Source organism: Rhipicephalus sanguineus, chromosome 10, assembly GCF_013339695.2.
Source record: "Rhipicephalus sanguineus isolate Rsan-2018 chromosome 10, BIME_Rsan_1.4, whole genome shotgun sequence".
Classification (NCBI taxonomy): Eukaryota; Metazoa; Arthropoda; class Arachnida; order Ixodida; family Ixodidae; genus Rhipicephalus; species Rhipicephalus sanguineus.
This window is the reverse complement of record NC_051185.1, coordinates 87,731,638-87,754,051: the sequence shown is the minus strand read 5'-3', so window position 1 is coordinate 87,754,051 and position 22,414 is coordinate 87,731,638. Positions and strand designations below refer to the sequence as shown.

Genomic DNA, 22,414 nt, shown 5'->3' with positions numbered 1-22,414 from the left:
TGGTGAATATATAATACGGAAAGAGATGCGCACATGTGAAAATTTTCCTTGGATTCAATGACGAAGAATAAGAAGTGCAGGCGCGCGCGCACAAATGAACGTACAATATACACACCTTTTAATCCTCTTATTACTCTGGCATAGTAAGAACAGCTACACATACAGTAATAATGTCCAACTATATAATTCTGCGTGTAGCGAGAGTGTATTTTCAAGCACAGAGAAATAAATTTACATGTTTTTCTTTGTGTGTGTGGCATATGGCCGCAGGCTGTAACGTTGATAGGAAAACAAGCATCCGTACATACACGGCATCGATTAGGAGGCTAATTAGCATAGGAAAAACTAGCATTCCAAGGGCACTGGTGCACTAGCACAATTTTGCGGAACATACAAAGTTCAGTGCATACTACGCATTTATGTTGAAGGCGCACATGCTTGAGCAGAGGTTGGATGAAAGGCACACATAATCAAACAGGGCTCACATACTAAAAGTGGTTGAGATTGCTGTAAGAAGAGGGGCGGTGAAATTCAGGACGAAATGTGACATGTTAGCATGGTACATGTGTTCTTCACGTCTTTTTAATCTACCCGCCTTCATTACTGTTTCTGCGCAGGTTCACAATATCTGCACTTCATCGTCCTGTAGCCGGAATAAGGCACTGCTCTGGTGGCAAAGTTATCATCACGAGCATCATTCAGAGATTATTAAATGCGAAGCATTTCTTAGCGAACCTCTGGCACTTTGAGCGTTTCTATCTACGTATCTATCTATCTATCTATCTAGCCGCCTACGTCTGGATGCTCTCATTATCGCCTCCTTAACTTGGTGTAGAGCAAAATTTGCATGGGAGGGTAAGAGGATTTGACAAATATGACTGCCGGGTCATGACATAAATAACGTTAAAATCCTGTCGCGTACGTCGTCAAACCCTTGCCACTAGACACGTGTGGCGCATACCCGTTTACCACGGGCCGCGGTGTACGGGTATGCGCCACAGGTGATTGACAGGTTATGTCTACCCAGGAACGGCGAGAACAGACATTGATAACCTAAATGCTAGACAGTTAAGTAAAACCAACATCGGCAGCGTTGACTCAACGAATGGAAATAATGAAAATTAGGATCCCAGCAGGAATCGAACCCTAGCATTCTGCGGGGCAATCAGGTATTCTACCACTGAGCCACGCCAGGTCTATAAATTGGTTTGGAAAAACAGCCTACGCAGGCGTAATATCAGTGCAATGTCAATTGTGGTTGTGGTGCTGGCTATCTAATCTTACAATAAAGCAATAAACACTACACGATACTCCTACGATGCGGGCGTCATATCAGATTGACGTCTGTAGTTCCAGTGTTGGCTCCGATTTTTTAGCAGTCTAATAAACATTACGTTTGTATTCCTATGATTCAGCAAGCTATATTGAAGCATTGCTCGACCCCGGAGGAATACATTAACGAAAGTTACATATGATATCCACATCACCGCATCGTAAAGTGCACTTCGTCCACCAGAACGATGAAGTGTCCTTTTCATTTCTTAAGAGGCTGGGCGATGGCGTCATGCTGGCCGAGGATGATGTCAGATTGATTGACAGCCATTTGTAGACTAGGTTACGTAGGCCACATACGCCCAGGTAGTCTACGAATAGGACAAACACCATCCACTGATGTTGGCCTACGTAACCCTATCCAGGCCTACCAGCCTCGACGGCCTCGACCAACGGGAAAGGTGGCTTCAGGTTCCGACATGTCGCCGGCTCTGTCGACAGACAATTTGTCGACGAAATGACCGAGGCATCCACGAATTCCAAGAGCTCTATTATACCACATTCTTCAATCTACATGGACCCCTCTTCACTACGATCACGACCGGATCCTATAACAAGTCATGACCAGCTGCTGGTGCTCACTGATCACGGTGATGATGCCCTTGTTCAAGGACTGTCAAGAACTTCTTGCACACATGCACACGGGTTCGTGAAACGCGCGTGCATTCTCGGGACACGTGTAAGCACTACATATCAGCCTACCGCTTCTGGTGTTGGTAATACACACGTTGTCATTGGCAGCGTTACCCAACCGTAAACAGCTGCTTATATAACACATATGCAGCTCTTCAAGATATATATGTATGCGTATAAAATATATACAAATCTTTAGCGTCATTTTGTAACGTGTCGCTCAGTAAAAAAAGTTACGCCACAGTCACCTACCCACCGCATGCTTCGCATAACATCGACTCCCACGGTACGTGGGATCTGCCGAATTTTTTACCTCTAAAATTTGTATACATTTGTAGAGGACTAAATATGCAGTCGGAGCTCCCGAAGTGAAAAGCTGCGGAGGAAGAAAAAGAACAAAACTTTATTTTGAGGGAAGGGGTAGAAAAGCGGGTACTCAGGAGCACGTTGGTTGGGGCCCCACGTCCAGGGCCCCACTGGCTTGCGCCGCTCGCCCACCTTGACTCAGAAGCGCTAACTGCACCTGTTGCTCCAATTGGCAAGTTGTGCTTCCCACTGCTCCGAACTTCCTACAATGTTGCTGCCTAAGAATGAGTTTAAATTCGCTCTCTTTCGGACACACTCCCAAGAGATGTGATATAAAGTTTGCAAACCGCTGCACCACGGACAAACGTCACGGTACAACGTGCGATATATTTTACTGAGCCGCGATAAATTTGAAAAGACTCCCGTCTTGCAGAGATCCGTAGCGTCCCACCCTTCATGCGATTTATGGGGGGCACTATATTTTTGTCGTGTGCTCCGCTGGTAAGCGAGAATGTCTTTTGGGGCCATTAAATGGGGTTTGATTTCGGGACGCTGACGCTCCGCTTGGTTAGTCAAATCCTGAGCTAAAGCGTCCGCTCTCTCATTCTCTTCCATGCCAGCGTGTGCGGGGCACCAAATTAGCCGGTGTCTCTTGGCTAAGTTAGGTCCAATCAGGTTAATTATTTTTGCGGGTAACAGTGCGATCATATAAAGTCGGCACGATTCTTGGGAGTCTGAGATTATGATTGATTGTTCTTCCTCTCTACATTCTGGCTCTCTAATGGCCAAGGCTACGGCAAAGTACTCCGCCTTGGCAATTGAGGAAGCACATAGAGAGGCACTCATGACCGTCTTAAAATCCCAGTCAACTGTTGCTGCTACGCATTTCGCCCAGTTATATCTGGCCGCGTCAACGTTTATGACGTTTGCCTTCGCTGTTAATTGTTTCTTCAGCCAGTTGACTCGTTCTTCCTTCTTTGTTTTCCTCTCTCGTCATATTTTCGGTTGAGGTGCAACCCAAATCATGCGACGGATGGTTTCTGGCATGCCAATCAGTTCCTCGTCCAAGTGTTGCGGGGTATACCTAGCCGTGTCAGGATCTCTCTGCCAGACCGTGTTTTGCTTAGACGGTTTCTTTGGGAGATGAGAACTGCCGCCTTAGCTCGGCGTACGTATTGTGCACGCCTAGCTCAAGCAATTTACTAGTTGGCGTATTTACAGGTAATCCCAAGGCCGCTTTATAAGCACTTCGGATTATGGAGTCGACCTGCCCTTCTTCGCTTTTGTTTAGCGTGTGGAAAGGCAGGCCGTATGTTATCCTGCTCATTACTAGCGCCTGTACCAGTCGTGACGTGTCTTTTTCCTTCATGCCTTGCCGGTGAAATGTTATCCTTTGAATCATCGTTGCAATCTGTTTTGTGGTGGTTTTCAATGTAGTGATGGTGTGGCTTGCTCAACCATTGCTTTGAATCCAGAATCCCAGGATTCTTGCTATGCTAACCTCCCGAATGTTATTCCATTCCACTTGAATTTCTACGTTCCCATTGCTTGTATATCGTTTGCCGTGTATTCGGATGATTTCTGATTTCTCCGGGCCGCAGTGAAGTCCAATGGAACTGGCAAATTTTTCTGCAGCTTTGGCGGCCTCCTGTAGAGTTTCCTCATTCGCTGCCAAAGATAGATCCTCGCGTGGCCCAAATAGTAGTGTCGTCCGCGTATAAGATGTACCCCAGCACGGGACTTCCTCCAGAGCACGAGGCAGTCTTCGCGTCGCAATATTAAACAGCAAGGGGGAAATGATCGCCCCTTGGGGGGTGCCCTTGCTGGGCATCTGAAATGTTTGGGATTTGACATGGCCAATGCTTAGTGTAGCCTTCCTTCCGGTGAGGAAGACCTTTATATCGGTTGAATGTTCTTTCGCCGCGTGCAATTTCATTCAGTTCAGAGTTGATGGCGTCGTGAAAGAAGTTGTCGAAAGCTCCTTTTAAATCTAGTGCTAGGATTAGGTGTTCACTGCCTTTAGGAATTCCCTTTAGCACTTCTTCCTGCAGGAGGGGGAACGCGTCCTGCGTAGACAGACCGCAACGGAAACCCATCATTGTGGCAGGGTATAGGTTATCTTCTTCAATGTAATTTTAATGAGAACAAACAGATAATAACGCCAAGGAAAGTATAGGTGGTGTTACATGTAGTATTTACAATATATATGTGAAGAAAGTAAAGTGGACGAAAAGATAACTTGCCGCAGGCAGGGATAACTCCCGGCCGGCGGCAAGTTATCGTTTGGTCCACTTTACTTTCTTCATATTTATATTGTAAATACAACATATAACACCCCCTGTACTTTCCTTGGCGTTATTGTCTGTTGTCATTAGTATTGTGTCTAGCAAAGAAAGACGAGCCCTCAGGAGTCACCTCCTTTCCTTCAATGTAATTTTGTAACCTTGTTTGCATTACCCGTTCAAAGAGCTTCCCCATGCACGATGTTAGCGATATGGATCTCAATGCATCTAGGGTAAGCTTTTTCCGGGTTTGGGTATATTAATTATATTTGCTTCTTTCCACTCATCGAGAACTATCCCTTTGTTCCAGTAATGTTCATTGAAATGGCCAGTGAGATCTTCTGTTACGCTGTCGCTCAGATTCCTAATCATTGTATTGGTTATCCGTTCTACTCCAGGGGCTGAGTTTTCGCTTAACTGCCTGAGCTGCTGCGAATACTTAATTCGTTCTTATAGGGGCGGAGCTTCTTAAAAAAGACTAGTGAGGCTATTAAGCAGTCAATCAGTAAGATATTCAGCAGTGAATTAGGTGTTGTAGATAAATACGCGATCGGAAATATAGGTGAACATCATAATGGCAAATAATGTTAAATGCCGGTTCTAGGAAAGCATAATCCATAGTAGCGCCAATAGTTAGCGCAACGTTGCCGAACTGCTACGATTGTTGCCATAACGTCGCAAACATTGCTTCAACGTTATGGCAATAGTGCGTACTACTAGGAATTAGGAGCAACAGCCTGATATGAAACCGATAAAACCTTTATTATGTGGACTTTAATGCGAAGAAAAATGAATGCAATGCGCATTTTTAAGCCAGATGTCAACATATATTCTTGCGATATAGAAGAAAATAATTTTTTCGCGCTGATAAAAAAAAACAGAAAAAAGACGTGCATTCTTTGCACCGTCATTTTGGCGGACAAGAATTGTCGCTGGCTACCTTTCGTTATTTTCCTTGCTTTATTGCAGCACACCGGGCTTTTATTTTCATTGCAGGATCGGTGCTGCGCGCTATCAGCGTGGCCACCCTTCTTAATTGTAAAGTAGCAAACGCTTTATTTTGAAGGAAGGAAGCAAATATTGCGGCAAAATTTAAGGACTTCCCAAACTGCGCTACTGCATTGTAGTACAACCTGCCGCAATTATTAAGTATTTTCGCGTAGAATATGTTATTCTTGAAAAAGAAGTATCCTCGTGTTAATAGTGTTTACGAAACAAGAGTAGGCAAAATTATGCATCCTGAGTTATTAAGGCGAAAGCCTTAGACGCCTCATCGCATTAAGGCGAAAGCCTTAGTCGTCGCGTCGGCGACGTCAACACGAGTGACTCGAAAAATCATCGTCACCCAATGACGTCATCATATGGCGTCACCGTGACGTCACAGGCCACAAAAATTGGCGGTCCCTACGCCACAAATCATAATTTTCGTGAAGTAGGGAAGCAGCCACTACACCATTTTTCGTAATTCTGCAGAGAACCATGCTACCCGCTAAACACCGGTAAGGCATTATGTGCACTTTGTTGATACTGTGGCTGATGACAATGAAGAATCATGCATGGCACAGCCCTTTGTATTGGGTTGGAAGCATTCAACAGGAATCACACAAATTCACAGGTTGGCATCTTTGGGATGTCATCAAGCCGTTGCTACAGCGTAACATAACGTGATATCACATGATGACGTCATCACATGGCAAGCTGCTTGGTAAAAGGCGGGCCGATCACGTAAGGAGTACAAAACCAGGTGAGATGCAGAACGCTTGCAATGCCTCCCATCCTGGAGGCAGTGCAATATCATGTTAGGTGCAGAAGGCTTTCCGAGGGGGGCGTGCGAGGTTAAATGCATCGAATAAGAAAGAAGAACTGGCTTTCGCCTTGGAGTCGTCTTAGGCGAATGCATAAGGAACCTTGTCAGTTCCTAACTTCGAAGAGAAACTTGAAGAAGAGTACTCTTTTACTAACCCAGTAGTTCATGAGCGACAAATGCAGCAACACTACTAGATTGTTAAAAGGCTGTTTGTAATGACCACGGGCCTTATATTGACGAATGGCAGCGTCGGAAAAAATGTAAACGAAATGAGCATACCCTTCGGTTGGGCAAAAGGTGGAAGTCCTTGACTAGGACCTGTTTTACCAGGCGAGGTTCGGCCACAACGAGGCATGGCTTTCCTTGTTCGTAAGCACTGCGTCAAAGCAAAGCAAGTAACCATATTTCGCAATGAAAACCAATGACAAAAATCACGAAATGCGTGCATACAAAGCAGAACTGCGAACATTTATTGTGATATAGATAGCACGCCTAACGGACGCGGATTCTCACTGCTGTAGTGCCCAAAAAATGGCGGGACAGTGACGTTATTAGACCATAACATTACCCATGCAACGCTTTTCTCTACACAGTGGCCGTTTATAACCGGATGGTAGCTGTTAGGGAATGCTCTCCTTGTTCAAGACGCGCCTGTTGGGCTTCTAAGTACCTTAGCCACGCAATGTCTCGGTCTACTAGGAACCCAAGTTGGTGGCCGTGATTACGTCAATGTAAACTGTCCATAGTGCGGCTATAAGCATTCAACCGTATCAGATGCATGTTTCTTTGGGGTGCTTGAGAGAAACAGTGTATTTTAATCTATATTTGGAAGACATGGGCGACATGATATCTGGGTATGAAACACATGTAAATTATAAAGCGAGCGTGTCATCAAAGGGCCAAAGCAGAATTGCCCAACCACACTTTCCTGGCTGGTTTGAGGTGTTACCGGAAAGGCTTATAAATTTTCCCCCCGTTGCTGCTAGAAGCAAAGGTGGCAGCACTTGATTAAATATACCACATGAGACGATGACGTGCACTTAAAGCTTGAACTGTGCAGTAAATTAAGTAACTTCCTTAATCTAAACGTTCTAGAGCTTCAGAAGCGTATATTGCAAGCCGCGCACTCCTGTATGTCTTACCTTTCGGTCCCTTTTATTGGGCGTCACTTTATCAAGTAGAATGTTTCCCCGTTGTTTTATGTACATATACGTGTGTGTGTACTGCATTGTGATGTGTAATGCTAATACGAGCGCCCAGTCTTACTATGAAACACAATCTTTTGCTATAATGTAGACTATCACAGTCACTGCTTTTTTGGCCACCTATGCGAGCATGGACATATGCACGGTAACCATATCTTTTTCAAAATGTCCAGCGCGTTATATGCGGAGATGGACTAAAACAGCTGAATGCATTCTTACCCGTATAGTCGTCCATATTTCTTGTACTTTTCCTGATCGCTGAGGCACAGTGGCTGGGAAACAAAATAAACACTGCTTAATTAAAGTGTTCGCGCCATTCGGTAATATGAAATGGAAGTGTGAGTCTGTATAATAAAAAGTAAATACAGGGGCTTAAACTTGCCGGTGAACCCCAGCGCAACTACCGAGACGACGACGATAAGGAGGACACACAAGGGGCTGACTTACAGCTAGTTTTTTTACTTGACAAATGCGCAAATATACGCGTCACAGAAGAAGAAAATAACACGGAAACAACAATAACAAGAACAAATATGATAAATCACCAAGAGATAAAGCCTAGCCATTAACCGTTATCGATATGTACTCTGTTGAGTACGTGTATCGATGCCACGCTCAACTATGCATTGCTCACCCCAGTGGTCAATTTCCACTGCATCGATAATTTCCCGCGTAAGTGTGTCTGAACCTTTCGCAGTTATGCGGCAATTACCAAACTGTGTCTCACAGGTGCATGAATCACAGTGGATGGCAAGGTGTCCGTCCGCTTTCTTCTGTACATTATTATGCGCTGTGGTTCGCCATGCATCGCTGACTAGCTCAAATTTTCACGTTACTAAATTTGCCAATATACTTTACCTTCAACAGCAATCTCTTGGCGGGCCCGAATATCAGAGAAAACGTATCGTGTACCACACTCTGGCTCTTCCAGTAGTTTCGGTGCCTCGCTGCATACCTGTTGACGACGTCATTATATAAACATTACAAACATACAGAGAACATTATATTGTCTGCAGCCTGCTAGACTTGCACACGCAAGTTTGCCTTCATTAAACATAGAGAGAAATGATTGTTTTATTACAGGTGAATCTGCCGCAATGTATATAGGTGTCTACGTGCTTTTCCGCATCGTGAAGGGGACCTAGCACAAGGAGTTCCTAGAACCACGAAAGCAGGAATGCATGCGAAAAAGCAGGAACATATATGACAGCAAAATGTACATGTGGGAAATGTGCAATGGTGGGGATGTGAGCTGGTTTGGAGCATATTGCATCCTAGAACACAGTATGAAAATTTCAAAATATCGCGTCGCTGAAGAAGACACACGACTCACTTTTTTCGATATTCACTTGGGAAGCTGGGCTCAACATGGTTCATTATGTGTTTTATGCGTACTATCTAGTGTTGCATGCATCCTACATGTTTTGAACATTTACCATCAAGCCTGCTGGCTTGAGGAAGCCGTTCTTTAAACACAACGGTAACCAACTAAACGATGGGTCGTGTTCGCGTACTCGAAGCTGCCGCACAGGGCATGTGCAAGACGTAAAAGGCATCCAAGCAACATTAATTGACTTAGGACAGTGGTTACCACCACTTGACTATGAATGTCCGTGGCCGCATCATCGTTTATCTGCGTGATTGCGGACACTGTTGTATATACGCAAATTAGGAGGCGGATCTAGCTGTTCGAACAGGGCTATAATTGAGAAAGACAAAACGCCAAGCCTGCGAGGAAAGCGCAGCACAGTCACTACGAAAGCTGGAAGAGCTGGAATTTCTAGAGCCGGATATGAACTCGCTTTGGGCCTACTGATACAAGTACACTAGCAACATAACCCTTACGCCACAAGACAAAATTTTTGTGAAGTTGGGAAGCACCCACCACGACCTTACTCGTCATTCTGCGGAGAAGCGAGGTACCATCTGTAAGGCGTTATGAGCAGTTTATTGATGCGACAGCTGATGACGAAGAAAAATTATGACTGAGCCTTTTGTAATAGGTTGGAAGCTTTAGGACCCACTAGTTACTTAATTCGCATTGTGCGACGCCCGGTCGTATTTCACTGTCCAACCACGCTTATAGCATACATTAACGTGAAAAAGAGAGAGAGAAATAACTTTATTGATACCCCTAGGAAATGGATCGTGGGACGCCTTACGGGCTTCCTTGGCAACCAATAGAAGTGCCCTTGCGAGGAACCTACTACGCTATCAATCATCATAATTTTTGTGAAGTAGAGAAGCAGCCACTATATGATTTTTCGTTACTCTGCGGAGAACCATGGTACCCGCTAAAAACCTGTAAGGCGTTATGTGCACTTTGTTGATGCTGTGGCTGATGACAATGAAGAATTATGGCAGAACCCTTGTATGGTGCTCGGCTGCTGACCCGAAGGTCGCGGGTTCGATCCCGGCCGCGGCGGTCCCATTTCGATGGACGCGAAATGGTAGAGGCCCGTGTACTTAGATTTAGGTGCACGTTAAAGAACACCAGATGGTCGAAATTTCCGTAACCCTCCACTACGGCGTCTCTCATAATCATATCGTTGTTTTGGGACGTTAAACCCCACATATTAATATTATTATAATTTGTATTGGGTTGGAAGCATTGAGCAACTCACTCGTTGAGCAATTCGCATTGTGTGACGCCTGGTTACAGAATTCGCGGTGTGTGACGCCTGGTTCTTATTTTACTCTTCTACCACGCTAGATTACATATGTTAATGTGGTTACCTCCCGACATGAAGCCTGTATGGGGCCTTCTTGCAAAGCGGTTTCAAGCAGCGGCACGGCTGTCAGGTAGAATACTGGGCTCCCACGCGTAGGACCCAGGTTCGAACCCCGTTCCATCCTGAAAATCTTTCTGATTTCGTTTTTTTTTTTGCACGATAGCGGTTACGAACACCGGCGGCGGCGGCGGCGGTGGCGGACAACCACGGCGCCAAAAACGGCCCTAGCCATCTCAAAACAGCTTTCGCTGTACAAGATTGGCGAGTATGTTTTAGAAAATTAAACTTATCGGCAATGGCAATAAAACATGCCACGTGGAAGGAGATCGACCATCAAATCTGTCACCTTAATGGCCCAATTTTTATTCAACAGACTAGGCATAGAAATGAGGACTTCGACAACACCCTACTTGCTTCATTGCCTTCAGACTACACTCTTACCACGGTAACGTATAAATATACAGATAAAAGTGAGTAACGGATAAAATAACAGTTACATCGTTCGTATTTTTGATGCTTTCATTATTTCCGTCTCGTTCTATCGGTTACATTGCCGAAATAAACTGCGAATGGATGCATTTATTGGTTACCTCGGAAGTTTATCGGTTACCCCGGCATGTAACTTATATACTGTAACCCATGTGTAACGCATACACTTTTTTGGTAACTTATAACCGAGATTCCAACGAGACCTAACTAATGGAGTGGAAGTTCGCAAATTACACATGAGCAAAGTGCAGGCTAAGTTGACTTCGTGCCCGCATGGTTAGCCTGCCTAATAAGAACCTGCACATTACTGAGTTACAAATTATGCCTCAAGGCGCCTCACTCAAGGAATAAGCAGGATGCCATACCGGAACTAGCCCGCAGGCAAATGTTGTGCGACAATAACGACGAATATTGCAAGACTTACAATAACCGACTTCACGAGCATCACAAAATCAGCGTTCTTCTCACACATGTGCCCTTGTATATCCGTATAAGAAGGCGAAAGCCATCTTTTTCTTCTCCGTCAATGTATTCATTCTCCACCGTCCGCCTGCGAAAGTTTTATGCAGCTAATGTGGTTTTGGACTGCCTCCAGGACGGGATACATTGCAAGCTTTCTGCACCTTCCCTGGTTCTGCACCGCCACCATGATCGGCTCACTTTTTACTAAGCGATGACGTAATGACGTCATCACGTACCGTGATATTGTGTGACGTGGTGGGGACGTTATAGTGGCGCAAGGGATGCTTATCGGCGTCCCTGCCGAACGTGGTCTGCATCTACAAGGACGCTTCGATGGGAACGTGTGCCTCACAGCCCAAACAACGCAACCCTATTCACTTCGACCGCATCGCAGTTTTCATTGACGTCACTTTGTTAGCCATCTTGGAGCACAACCTGGCTGAAATACCGTGTAAGACGCGTGGAGTGAGAAACCGTGACATTACATTAATGCCGGAGCCCTCTAGCGTTCATTTGTGTTTCCCTTGACGCAGCTGGCGAACAGAAGAATGCGGGAGAGCACAAAATAACACAGGGGCAGAACGACTGTGCGTCGTCCCCTACACTGACACTCTCTAATGAGATAAAAGTCACGGTGGCAGAGAACCTATCTGTGACGTCACATGAAAACTATGTATAGGATTTCCACACACCGCGCCTCACCCCCAAGCAAGCCCGGAACCGGCTGTTCGGCCCACTCGAATTGAATAACTGTATATGCAGTAACTCTGCACTCAAAATGCTTCTATTACACTCAAGCGGGGCTGAGCGTAAGCGACACTCGGCTAAAAATATCTATTATTTAAACAAACTCGGTTACGGCGCGAGCAAGCGTCTGAACAAACTGGAATGACACAAAATGTACAGAAAAAAACATCTGCAATACGTCGTTCGTTGCTATATTGTACATCGACACTGGTGGCCCAACGCGCCAATTCTCGCCAGCGCGGTCTTGGTACACCGAAAAGCCACATACTGCCGCTCCATTGCCTAGGAGACTTGTGGATTGATGAAATAGGCAGTGGTCTGAAGCAACAATGATCTCTTTCGCCACGCTTCAATAAAAAATGATAGCTTTCAATGCAGCATAACTCTTGCTAAGAGCGAACTCTGGTCACAAACTTTCGTTTTACTTTACTCACAATGGACGTGGTCTTGTTTAAGTGCGAGTAGCCGGATCCGAAAGTTTGAATCATGCTTCGGGGCAGAAGCAGCGGCCATGTTTCTATGGTATCTCTACATGTATTCTTGTTGCAGCGCTGCGTGTCGGGAAGGCGTTACGTAGATGGCGTCGTGATCGGTGCATGGTGTTGGCCGTGTGTGTTACCTCGCGTCGCCGGCTTCGCGCCAAATTTATACCATTATTCCCGTTGGACACGCTTCCGAACATATCAGCGTTGAACGTGGACTTGTTTGGAATAGCGCGCGGCCGCTGCAAAGAAGTGGGTTGTGACTGTGAACGCTATACTATGCTCGCTTCAGCTAACGTACGGTGTGACTACTGTGATCATTGCCCCGGATCGCATGGAAGATTAGGCGAACTTGGTAAGTGGTTCTTTTTCATTGTTCTTTTTTCTCTGTTTTCAGTATAGATAAACTTTTTTTGTGCGAAAGTGTTCCACCCGCACCTGTCGAGACTTAACGGCAGCCAGGAAAGAAAAGGAGGCTTCAGCTGTGCCCAATGGGGGAATTTGTCGCGAACGATGCCTGGCCAGGCTTTCACCGGCTCTTTGGCGCTTTATGCGTTTGCTTTGGCCACTCCGGCTTTGTGTTTGTCGTCAGCTTCGGCAGTGCCCTTGTCATGACGTTTGTTGACATTATAACCGCGTTTGGCATTGTTTGCAGTTATTCTCAATGCGTTCTGTTTTTCGAGCTTTTATGACGGCAAAGTGTAATAGTGTCAGCAACACGTGCTCCTTTGCAAGCGCTTAGAGAAGCCTACGATGCACTGTTTGTCTATGACGTTTGTCTTCAACACTGTTTGTTTGTATGTTTGTCTGTTTGACTGTCTTCAACGGCGACTGCGGGGTGCCGGCCTAACGAGCTTCGCTACTAATAATTTGAGTTTTTTACAGCGTCTATGGGAGCACCTACGGCTGGAAATGCTCTCTCTAATGTGCTGGAGAACTCCGGACAGGCCGGTACCTTTAGTAATCGTGAATACGTAAAGCCGGCATTGTTTAAAATAAGTACGTACATATATAAGTAGAATAGCTGTTTTCTGTGTTTTAGTTTTACGGTATCCGCTGTACTAGGCAAGCGTAACGCCTTTCGTGCCGAGTATTCTTTCTAGAGGCTGGTTTCAGTTCCCCGAGCAATTATCGAAAAAGAACCTGTAATGTGACGCTCCGGGCATCGCTAGCAATCTGATTGTTGTTAATTTTAAGCAAGCGCTGAACAGCACCCATTGATTGGCAAATTACAAGAACCTTATGTTTTATTTTTTTAGCTGTGGGCCATGTTTTTTTGGGATAATTTGAATCCGCTCCTTCACTGGGCGTAACTGACGGATGCCAGTGGCGCTCTCTGCGCACTTAGTTTCACTTTACAGGCGGGCTTTACAAACAAAATCTGTGAGATTTAGCAAAAAAATCGAAAATATTTGGTGTAGTTCAAAAGATCCATCATCGAATTTTCAGACCGCTGTGCCGGCGATACCGAAACTGAGTGCACCGGGTGCGTCGGAAGGGCGGTCCGTGTACTGCGTCACACTGAATCTTCCATTTTCGTAATTTCATGATGGCGCGCCGCGTGAGGACTTCGCCGCGGGAAAGACGGCGTGTCATTTGAGGGGAACGAGCCCAGCAACGGTCCTTCGCGCGTGATGTGCGATGCTTGTCGCCTTCTTTGTAATTTTGTCTTTGTCTTTCTTTGTAATTTTAGCTTTGACGCTCATCGCTGTCTCTGTCATGTGCGATCCTCGACCCGCAACAACACTGCTTAGCATGACGTGAGCTGTAGTGTTGAGGGGAACGCTGGCAGCGTTATCATGACCACTTTAATATCACAAAGAATGCGACAAGCACTGCGCATCACGCGCGATGGACCACCAGTCGTCTTGCTCTCCTCAGATGACACACTGTTTTTCACGCGGCGAGGTCCTCGCGTGGCGCACCATCATTTAGATCACGTCGAGGTAAGTTCCGGCGTGCCGCAGCACCTTCCGGAAAACCCGGTGTGCTCTGCAGTTGCGGCATCGCCGGCACCGCGGTCTGGAAATTAGACGAATTTTTGTATCAAATCTGCAAAAGATGTTCATTAAAAATGAGCCACTATAACAAATGTCAGCTTTAATGGCGACCAATGTCGAATAGTTCTTAGCGAATCAGCTGATAAAATTAATGAACATTAGTGTTCACATCTGTACAGCTGTTTTTTATGACGCCTAACATTAATTTAAGCCTGTTTTCATAGGAGTGATGGTTCTCAATGTCCTAAATTGCTTTGTTGCAGTTGTGCATCGAGGTGGAACTTCGGTTCAATGCTAACATAGCAAGACTCGAGAGCGAACTCAATGATGTGGTAGACGTTTTCTCTGAAAAGAAAGAGGGGGTCTGCACATCGGTGGATGTTATGAAGCACATACAATTCAACGTTGGGCACAGTCTGATAAATGAGGTACGTGGACACCCTCTTCAACATTAATAGTTTGCGGCTTGAGCCCTCTCGTAGATACGCAAAAATAATTCCTTGTGCCTCTGAAAAACCTGTTTAAAATTTTTGTATCTTACACCACAACACTCCCACTTGTGGTATGTTGTAGCACTGGATATATGGTTTGCTAGTGCCAGCATTAATAGCTCGCTGTTCTCATTTTGCCCTTATTGGCACATATCTTCATATTATTCTGTGGGAAAGCGCATGCATACCATACTCTGCACCACCAACAAACTTTAGCTAGTAGTTTATGTAGTCTGTAATTTCTTTTTGTAGGTGGAATTGCCTGGTGATGAACTTCAAATATCAGCGCCTCACATTTACTGCACGCCTGACTAAGTCTGCGTTTTTGCTGGCAGCCAAGCCGAAGTCATCTCTGTCTCCACATCTGGATTACCGCGGGCACTTATTTTTTGTCTTTTGGTGTAATATATAAAGAACTTACAGTATCCATTTGCGTATTCCCAGATGCTTGCTCTTGTGCAGAAATTGCATTGCCAGGAGATAGGCCACAAAAAGTGTGGTTTGTGGACGTCTGAAATGTTTTTTGGCATTTCTAAAGCAGAAAAATGTAATTTAAGCTGCAGCACTTTTCTCTTCTATCTGTGTTTATGTAGTAATGCAGCTGCATTACTTTATGTAGCTGTATTTGTGACATCTTTTGTGTCTTTCATATTTTGTGTCTTTAATAGCTGTAGGGCTCTGACACTACTCGACGTGTCACCCTGTTTTAGATATTACATCTGGCAAAGAAGAGATGTTTAAATAAAGAATTTCGTACCTGACAGTGTTTTTTGAGAAAATTCCAAAAAATGTGTAAAGGAATACCTTGTTTGAAAAGTTCAGACAGAGTTAGGAAGTTGACTAATGGAATTGCCTTGAAGTTCATTTGAAATGCCATTGATATCCGAGACATTGTCCGGAGAGCTTTGCAGTGGGATTGAACTCACCTGTTCTAATACCAGCCAGCCTAAAATAAATACAAAATATAGCTGCCCCAACCGTTTCTCGTCACTGCGTGTAGTGGTGCATGTTTGCGAATGCACGCGTACATGGAAAATTTAAAACTTTTGATGGTTAGATCCACCAACCCTCCTCCCTCTACCAGCTACGCCAATGTCAAAGGAATACCCGAGTGAGCGGCAGTATATATGTGTGAAAAAACTGCAGCTGATTTATGTGAGTTGGGAAGCCCAGACAGTATTCAAAAGAGTGTGTTGATTTTTCAGGATACTTTAGCTACTTATATGGACATTTTTTTTTGTTTTGATAGCACTCTGTTTCAAAGCCAGTTTTCAACATTTAGACGATGCCTCATGTCTAGAAATCTTGCCCACAAATTTGGTCAGTAATGTGATTTGTCGACTTGTTGGTTCTCATGAGAGAATCTGTGTAGACGATTGAGCAATGGGACTGAAAATGAAGCCATATACGGGTAAAGCAGCAGTGCGAGAAAGCGTCATCCACTCTTCAATGACTTGTTCAAATGCATAGAAATATAGGCGAAGTGATTTTATCAGACTCCCAATTTTGGCATCACAATCTTCTGTGAGAACAATTGCCAGACGTGACAGTACCATTGTAAACCTCATTACAGTGAACCTAAGGTTGGCTATACCGGGTGTTTCAAGAAATGTGCCGAAAATTCTCAAAAATCGCGAAAATGCTATATTTGCTGGCTGCCTTGAGAATTGCTTGCGCTGTAGTGGCAGGCGTCTTAAGATTGTTAAAGACCATTTGGAGCTGCAATTAGAGTTAAATTAATTAACGTTTTAATTAGTGAAGTTAGGTGGTTCTGTCAAAGGGGTGAATTGAAGTTATATACGCAAAGAACCCATCCCAGCTTTGAAGTATAGAAAAATCTGCCTCTGGTAATTTTTTTGTCGTAGTGACATTCAACCAACTTCCACGGCTTTCAAAGGCGGCATCCATTGAATTTGGTTGAATTTCACTACGACACAATAATTACTACAGGCTGCTTTTTCAATATATCAAAGCTGGCATGGGTTCTTCGCATGTAAAACCTCATTTCGCTCCTTTGATACAACCACCTAACTTCACCAGTTAAAGAGTTAATTAGTTTATTTTTAATTAACTCCTAAGTGGGGTCTTTAACAATCTTAAGATGCCTGCCGCTACAGCGCAAGCAATTCTCAAGGCAGCCAGCAAATATCGCATTTCCGGTATTTTTGAGAATTTTCGGCAGATTTCTTGAAACACCCGGTGTAAATAGAGTGCAATCAAAACTAAAAGATATCAATAGCCGACGTAACCTTTAAAAACACCTTTTTATAAGTTACATTCTATAAGTTACATTACATTATAAAAATACAAGGCTACAGCGTAACCTATACAATATCAACAATTATAAGGGTTACAATGTAACTGATATCTGTAACCGTTACAATGTACCTTATATATGTAGGAGTTGCAATGTATCTTGCTAAGTTATCCGTTACAAAGTATCGGATAAACATGATTTTGTGGACGGATAGTAAATGTTACAAAGTTAAGAGTGTATGCCTTCAGCTTTGTGAATACGCCGAAAATCACTGAATACAGGGTGAACCTGTGCTACGATGGTTGATTGTAGTACTTGCGCGAAAACAAACGGGGACGACGAGAGGAGACACACGGACAAGCGCAATCTAACAACTAATTTATTTTTGAAAAAAAAAAAAAACCTCTGTGTCTCCTCTCTTCGTCCCCGTTTGTTTTCGCGCAAGTACTACAATGAATTCGTTCCAACTAGGCCGGCTAGCAGTTTTGCTACGATGGTTGACCAAGAGCCCGTAATACGAAGCAACTGGTGCGCCAGAACGACCATCATATAGAAAGAAAAACTCCGGGCCTTTGCGGAACACACAGAGCAGTGCCGCAGCACAAGATGGAGGAGCGGCCGTCTCACACAAAGTGTGTTTCAGATAAAAAGCACCCAGTAATATTAAGTTACGCATAGGCACTACGCGTCTCCAATTAGCGCTGTATCGTTCTGAGGCATGTAGATCACTTAAGAATATTTTTTTTTTGCAATCAGCAAACCTCGGCATTTAACGAAGATGGCTTAATGAACTTTTAAAATAGTAAGTCTAGAGAAAAATCTTCAATACAAAAGTCGTAGCGCTTCTTCAGAAACATTGATTTTTTTAATGTATGGTAATATAACTCCCCTGTTTAATTTTTTCCAACCTGTCTAAAGCGCGCGCATTTAAAAAAAATATCACGTGACTGCCGCCTAACGCGCGGTGTGTGCAGTGCCCTCAAATGTTCATTGAACAAATTATCAAACGCTTCTCCGCGCAAGAAGATTGAATAGGCAGGCTATCGGTGACTGCGATGGACGTTATAAGCGACAAAAGGAGCGTGCAGTTTCAACAGCAACAACAACAAAAAATGTTCAGTGAAAAAGCGGCAGCCACAGAGCAAATGCGACATGAGACTAAGGGCAGCATTTCATGCAGCGATGGCAATTTTCGGTACTTTTCGCACCAATGAAGAAATACATTGGAAGAGGCGAGGGTGACAGCGTGATGAAGGACCGAGAGAAAAGATTCATTCACTCGTGGTGGCCGCTCTTTGCTAATTATTTTTTTAGACCGTACGCCGCTACCATCATTTAGTGTCCATCGCAGCCACCAATAGCCTGCTCAATCGACCTTCATGCGCGGAGCAGCCTTAAATAATTACTTCAACTAACATTTGAGTTCACTAAAAGCGCCGCGCGTTAGGCGGCAGTCACGTTGTACATTTAAAAAAAATTTGCGCGCTTTAAAGACAGGCCGGCAAAAAGATTAAGCAGAGGAGTTATCTTGCCATAGACTGAAAAATTCGATGCTTCTGAACAAGCGCTACAACTTTTGTATGAAGATTTTTCTGTAGACTTACTATTTTAAAAGTTGATTAATTAATCTTTTATTCTTTGTTGATTGCCGAGTTTTGAGGATTGCAAAAATATTCTGACGTGCTCTATATGGCTCAGAACAATACTGCACTAATTGGATATGCGAAGCGCCTATGGTTAATTTTGGAATGCTCTGTGATTTTTACCTGAAAAAAATTCGGCAGATCCCACGTACCATGGGAGTCGATGTTATGCGAAGCATGTGGCGGGTAGGTGACTGTGGCGTAACTTTTTTTACTGAGCGACACGTTACAAAATGACGCTAAAGATTTGTATATATTTTATACGCACACATATATATGTTGAGCCGCATATGTGTTATATAACCAGTTGTTTACGGTGTGGTAACGCTGCCAATGGCAACGTGGGTATTACCAAAACCAGAAGCGGTAAGCTGATATGTAGTGCATATACGTGTCCCGAGAACGCACGCACGTTTCACGAACCCGTGTGCATGTGTGCAAGAAGTTCTTGACAGTTCTTGAACAAGGGCATCATCACCATGATCAGTGAGCACCAGCAGCTGGTCATGACTTGTTAAAGGATCCGGTCGTGATCGTGGTGACGAGGGGTCCATGTGTAGTGAAGTATGTGGTATAGTAGAGCTGTTGGAATTCGTGGATGCCTCGGTCATTTTGTCGACAAATTATCTGTCGACAGAGCCGGCGACATGTCTGAACCTGAAGCCACCCTTCGTGTCGGTGAGGTATAGGCCGTCGAGGCTGGTAGGCCTGGATAGTGCTACGTGGACCAACTTCAGTGAATGGTGTTTGTCGTATTCGTAGACCACCTGGGCGTATGTGGCCTACGTAGACTAGTCTACAAAGCGGCTGTCAATTAATCTGGCATCATCCTCGGTCAGCATGATGCCATCGCCCAGCCTCGTAAGAAATGAAGAGGACACTGCGTCGTTCTGGTGGACGAAGTGCACTTTACGGTGCGGTGATGTGGATATCATATGTACCTTTCGTTAATGCATTCCTCCGGGGTCGAGCAATGCTTCAATATAGCTTCCTGAATCATAGGAATACAAATGTAATGTTTATTAGACTGCTATAAAAGAGGAGCCAACACTGGAACTATAGACGTTCATCTGATATGACGCCTGTATCGTAGGAGTATCATGTGTTTATTGCTGTCTTGTAAAATTAGATAGCCAGCACCACAACCACAGGTGACGTTGCACCGATGGCACGCCTGCGTAGGCTGTTTTTCCAAACCAATTTAGAGACCTGGCGTGGCTCAGTGCTATAATACCTGATTGCCACGCAGAATGCTTGGGTTCGATTCCTGCTGGGATCCTAATTTTTATTCTTTCCATTCGTTGAGTCAACGCTGCCGATGTTGGTTTTCCTTAGCGCTCTAGCATTTAAGTTACCAATGTCTGTTCTCGCCGTTCCTGGGTAGATGTAAACTGTCAATCACCTGTGGCGCATACCAGTACACCGCGGCCCGTGGTAAACGGGTATGTGCCACACGTGTCTAGTGGCAAGGGTTTGACGACGTACGCGACAGGATTTTAACGTTATTCATATCATAACCCGGCAATCATATTCGTCAAATCCTCTTACCCTCCCATGCAAATTTTTTTCTACACCAAGTTAAGGAGGCGATCGTGAGAGCACCCAGACGTAGGCGGCTAGATAGATAGATAGATAGATAGATACGTAGATAGAAACGCTCAAAGTGCCAGAGGTTCGCTAAGAAATGCTTCGCATTTAATACCCCTATACCTGTAATAGCAGCCAATGTGGTCAAGGAAAAGGCAAAGAAAACGTGCAAGGCAGTGATGTGCGGCAGCGTAGCTTTGAGGCAACGTAACTTCTTATCTGAAACGCCCTGCATTATTGAGCTATAAAGGCGTTGGCACAAGCCGGGCCACAAAGAAAGCTATGGTCAAGCCACTGTTCATAATTTGTGCAGCCGCGAATTTTATAGGTACAACATCGTCATCTGTTCAGCGGTAGCATCTTTGTTCGTCGGAAGCTCGAACTTGGCATGGAGCGCCTCCTTCGGTCACTAACAATGCAATTTTGTGATGGATTTTTGTTCAAGTCACATAATGATATGATGTTGCCTTCGGAGCACAGTTTCAACATGCAGCAGGATCTGTGAGTATGCTAATGCTTTTTTTAGGAATTGGCTAAGAAACCTCCCATCGACCAAACCTGACTTGGAAAGGCTGAAGGCGCACGAACCAATGCGCTGACTAAGGGCATCAACCTCCAAATGTCGCCCTCCAGAAGACACCATGAAAAGACAACGCAGGTGCACCAGCTGCAATTGAATGTCTTTTCTAGGAGGGTCGCACTCCGAATGCTTATCGGCAAAAGCATACGTGCTTCTCCGACGAGAGCTGCAAGCGGCCTGGCAGAGCTGCGTATCTATCGCAAACACGTTGCGATAAAGAAAAATGCATCCTCCTTGTCACATAAACGGATGTTCGAACGGAGAGAACGGTGTTTTCTGCTTAGCTGTACAGCTTTCACCACAGCACGTATCCTTGCCGGAACAAGTTTGTCCTGCAGTGCTGCAATACACAGGGACCCAACGCAAAGGCTCTCACGCTTCGCATTTACGGTAAAAACCTAACTTGGCCTTAACAATGCCTATTTTCGGGATGATGATTGCCATATCTCGGTCTTGATTTTCAGTTTCATAAATACGACCTACTATGAGTGAATACGTTCAGGTTCTCTTTGTGATATGTGGGCTTGATATTTCATATTTGTGTCAGAAAAAATGCCACTTAAGACCGTCCACAAGCCATTCAGCAGGGCCATTCAGATGTCATGTAAGGTCACACGATGCTTAAGTTTTTTTTTTACAAAGCAGGATCGTGTATATTGGGCTTAATCTATAAAAACAGCGGTTTAACTTGACCGCTTTATTCGGAAGCAGAGATTTGCATCTTCAAAAGATCTCATGTACTGGTCGTGAAGATGCAAATCTCATGTAATGGCTACCTAAATAAAGAACAGCGGTGCGTGTCAGTAGGTGACGTTGAAATATTAGGTTTTTCCGTATTTAGTTTCTCACTAAATCTGTCGAAGAAGCATCCGGCGCAAATGTAGTTTTATTCTTCTATGTAACATGGCGTAATACGCACTCACCTAAACACCTAACATATCCGCACCCCCTCCACCATCACCTACTCCGCAACCCCAAAACCCACCCTTCGAACAACTGTTTTACAAATACTCACATGTAAAGCAGAACGACAGCAGTCACGCCAAGGATGATCCCATCGACCAGGCTCAAAGGGAACGCCATTGAGAAGCTTGGTTTGTAGTATACTGACCGCACAGAGATCCAGAAATAGAGATACTCGATAAACTGAGCGTAAACGGATTGGCTTTGTCTCGAACACTTTCTTATGCCGCGCCGTCTCTGAGTCAGTCGGCTCAAATGACTCACTAGTATGGAGACATCGGTGAAATTGCTTTGAAAGACAGGCACCTGTTGTGACAGGAAAGCATATCTCTGGCGGATGACTAAATTTATCCTTTTCGTTCGGGCCCTTCGTGAAAGAGGAGATAAGAAACTCACTCCAGGCTTTAGGGACATGG

General features: G+C 44.6%; 1 protein-coding gene across 1 annotated transcript in view; it reads right to left on the bottom strand.

Moving 5' to 3' along the window:
- LOC119372212 (cytochrome P450 3A24) overlaps positions 1 to 22,324 on the bottom strand; it is a 49,081-nt gene extending 26,757 nt beyond the window's left edge. The window contains exons 1-4 of the mRNA XM_037642689.2: positions 22,051 to 22,324; positions 8,424 to 8,520; positions 7,785 to 7,837; positions 6,640 to 6,736 (exon numbers count right to left, since the gene is read on the bottom strand). Of these exons, the coding sequence (XP_037498617.1) occupies positions 6,640 to 6,736; positions 7,785 to 7,837; positions 8,424 to 8,520; positions 22,051 to 22,118 (315 nt within the window). The 5' untranslated portion in view covers positions 22,119 to 22,324. The remainder of the gene's footprint in view (positions 1 to 6,639; positions 6,737 to 7,784; positions 7,838 to 8,423; positions 8,521 to 22,050) is intronic.
- Positions 22,325 to 22,414: the final 90 nt, after the last annotated feature.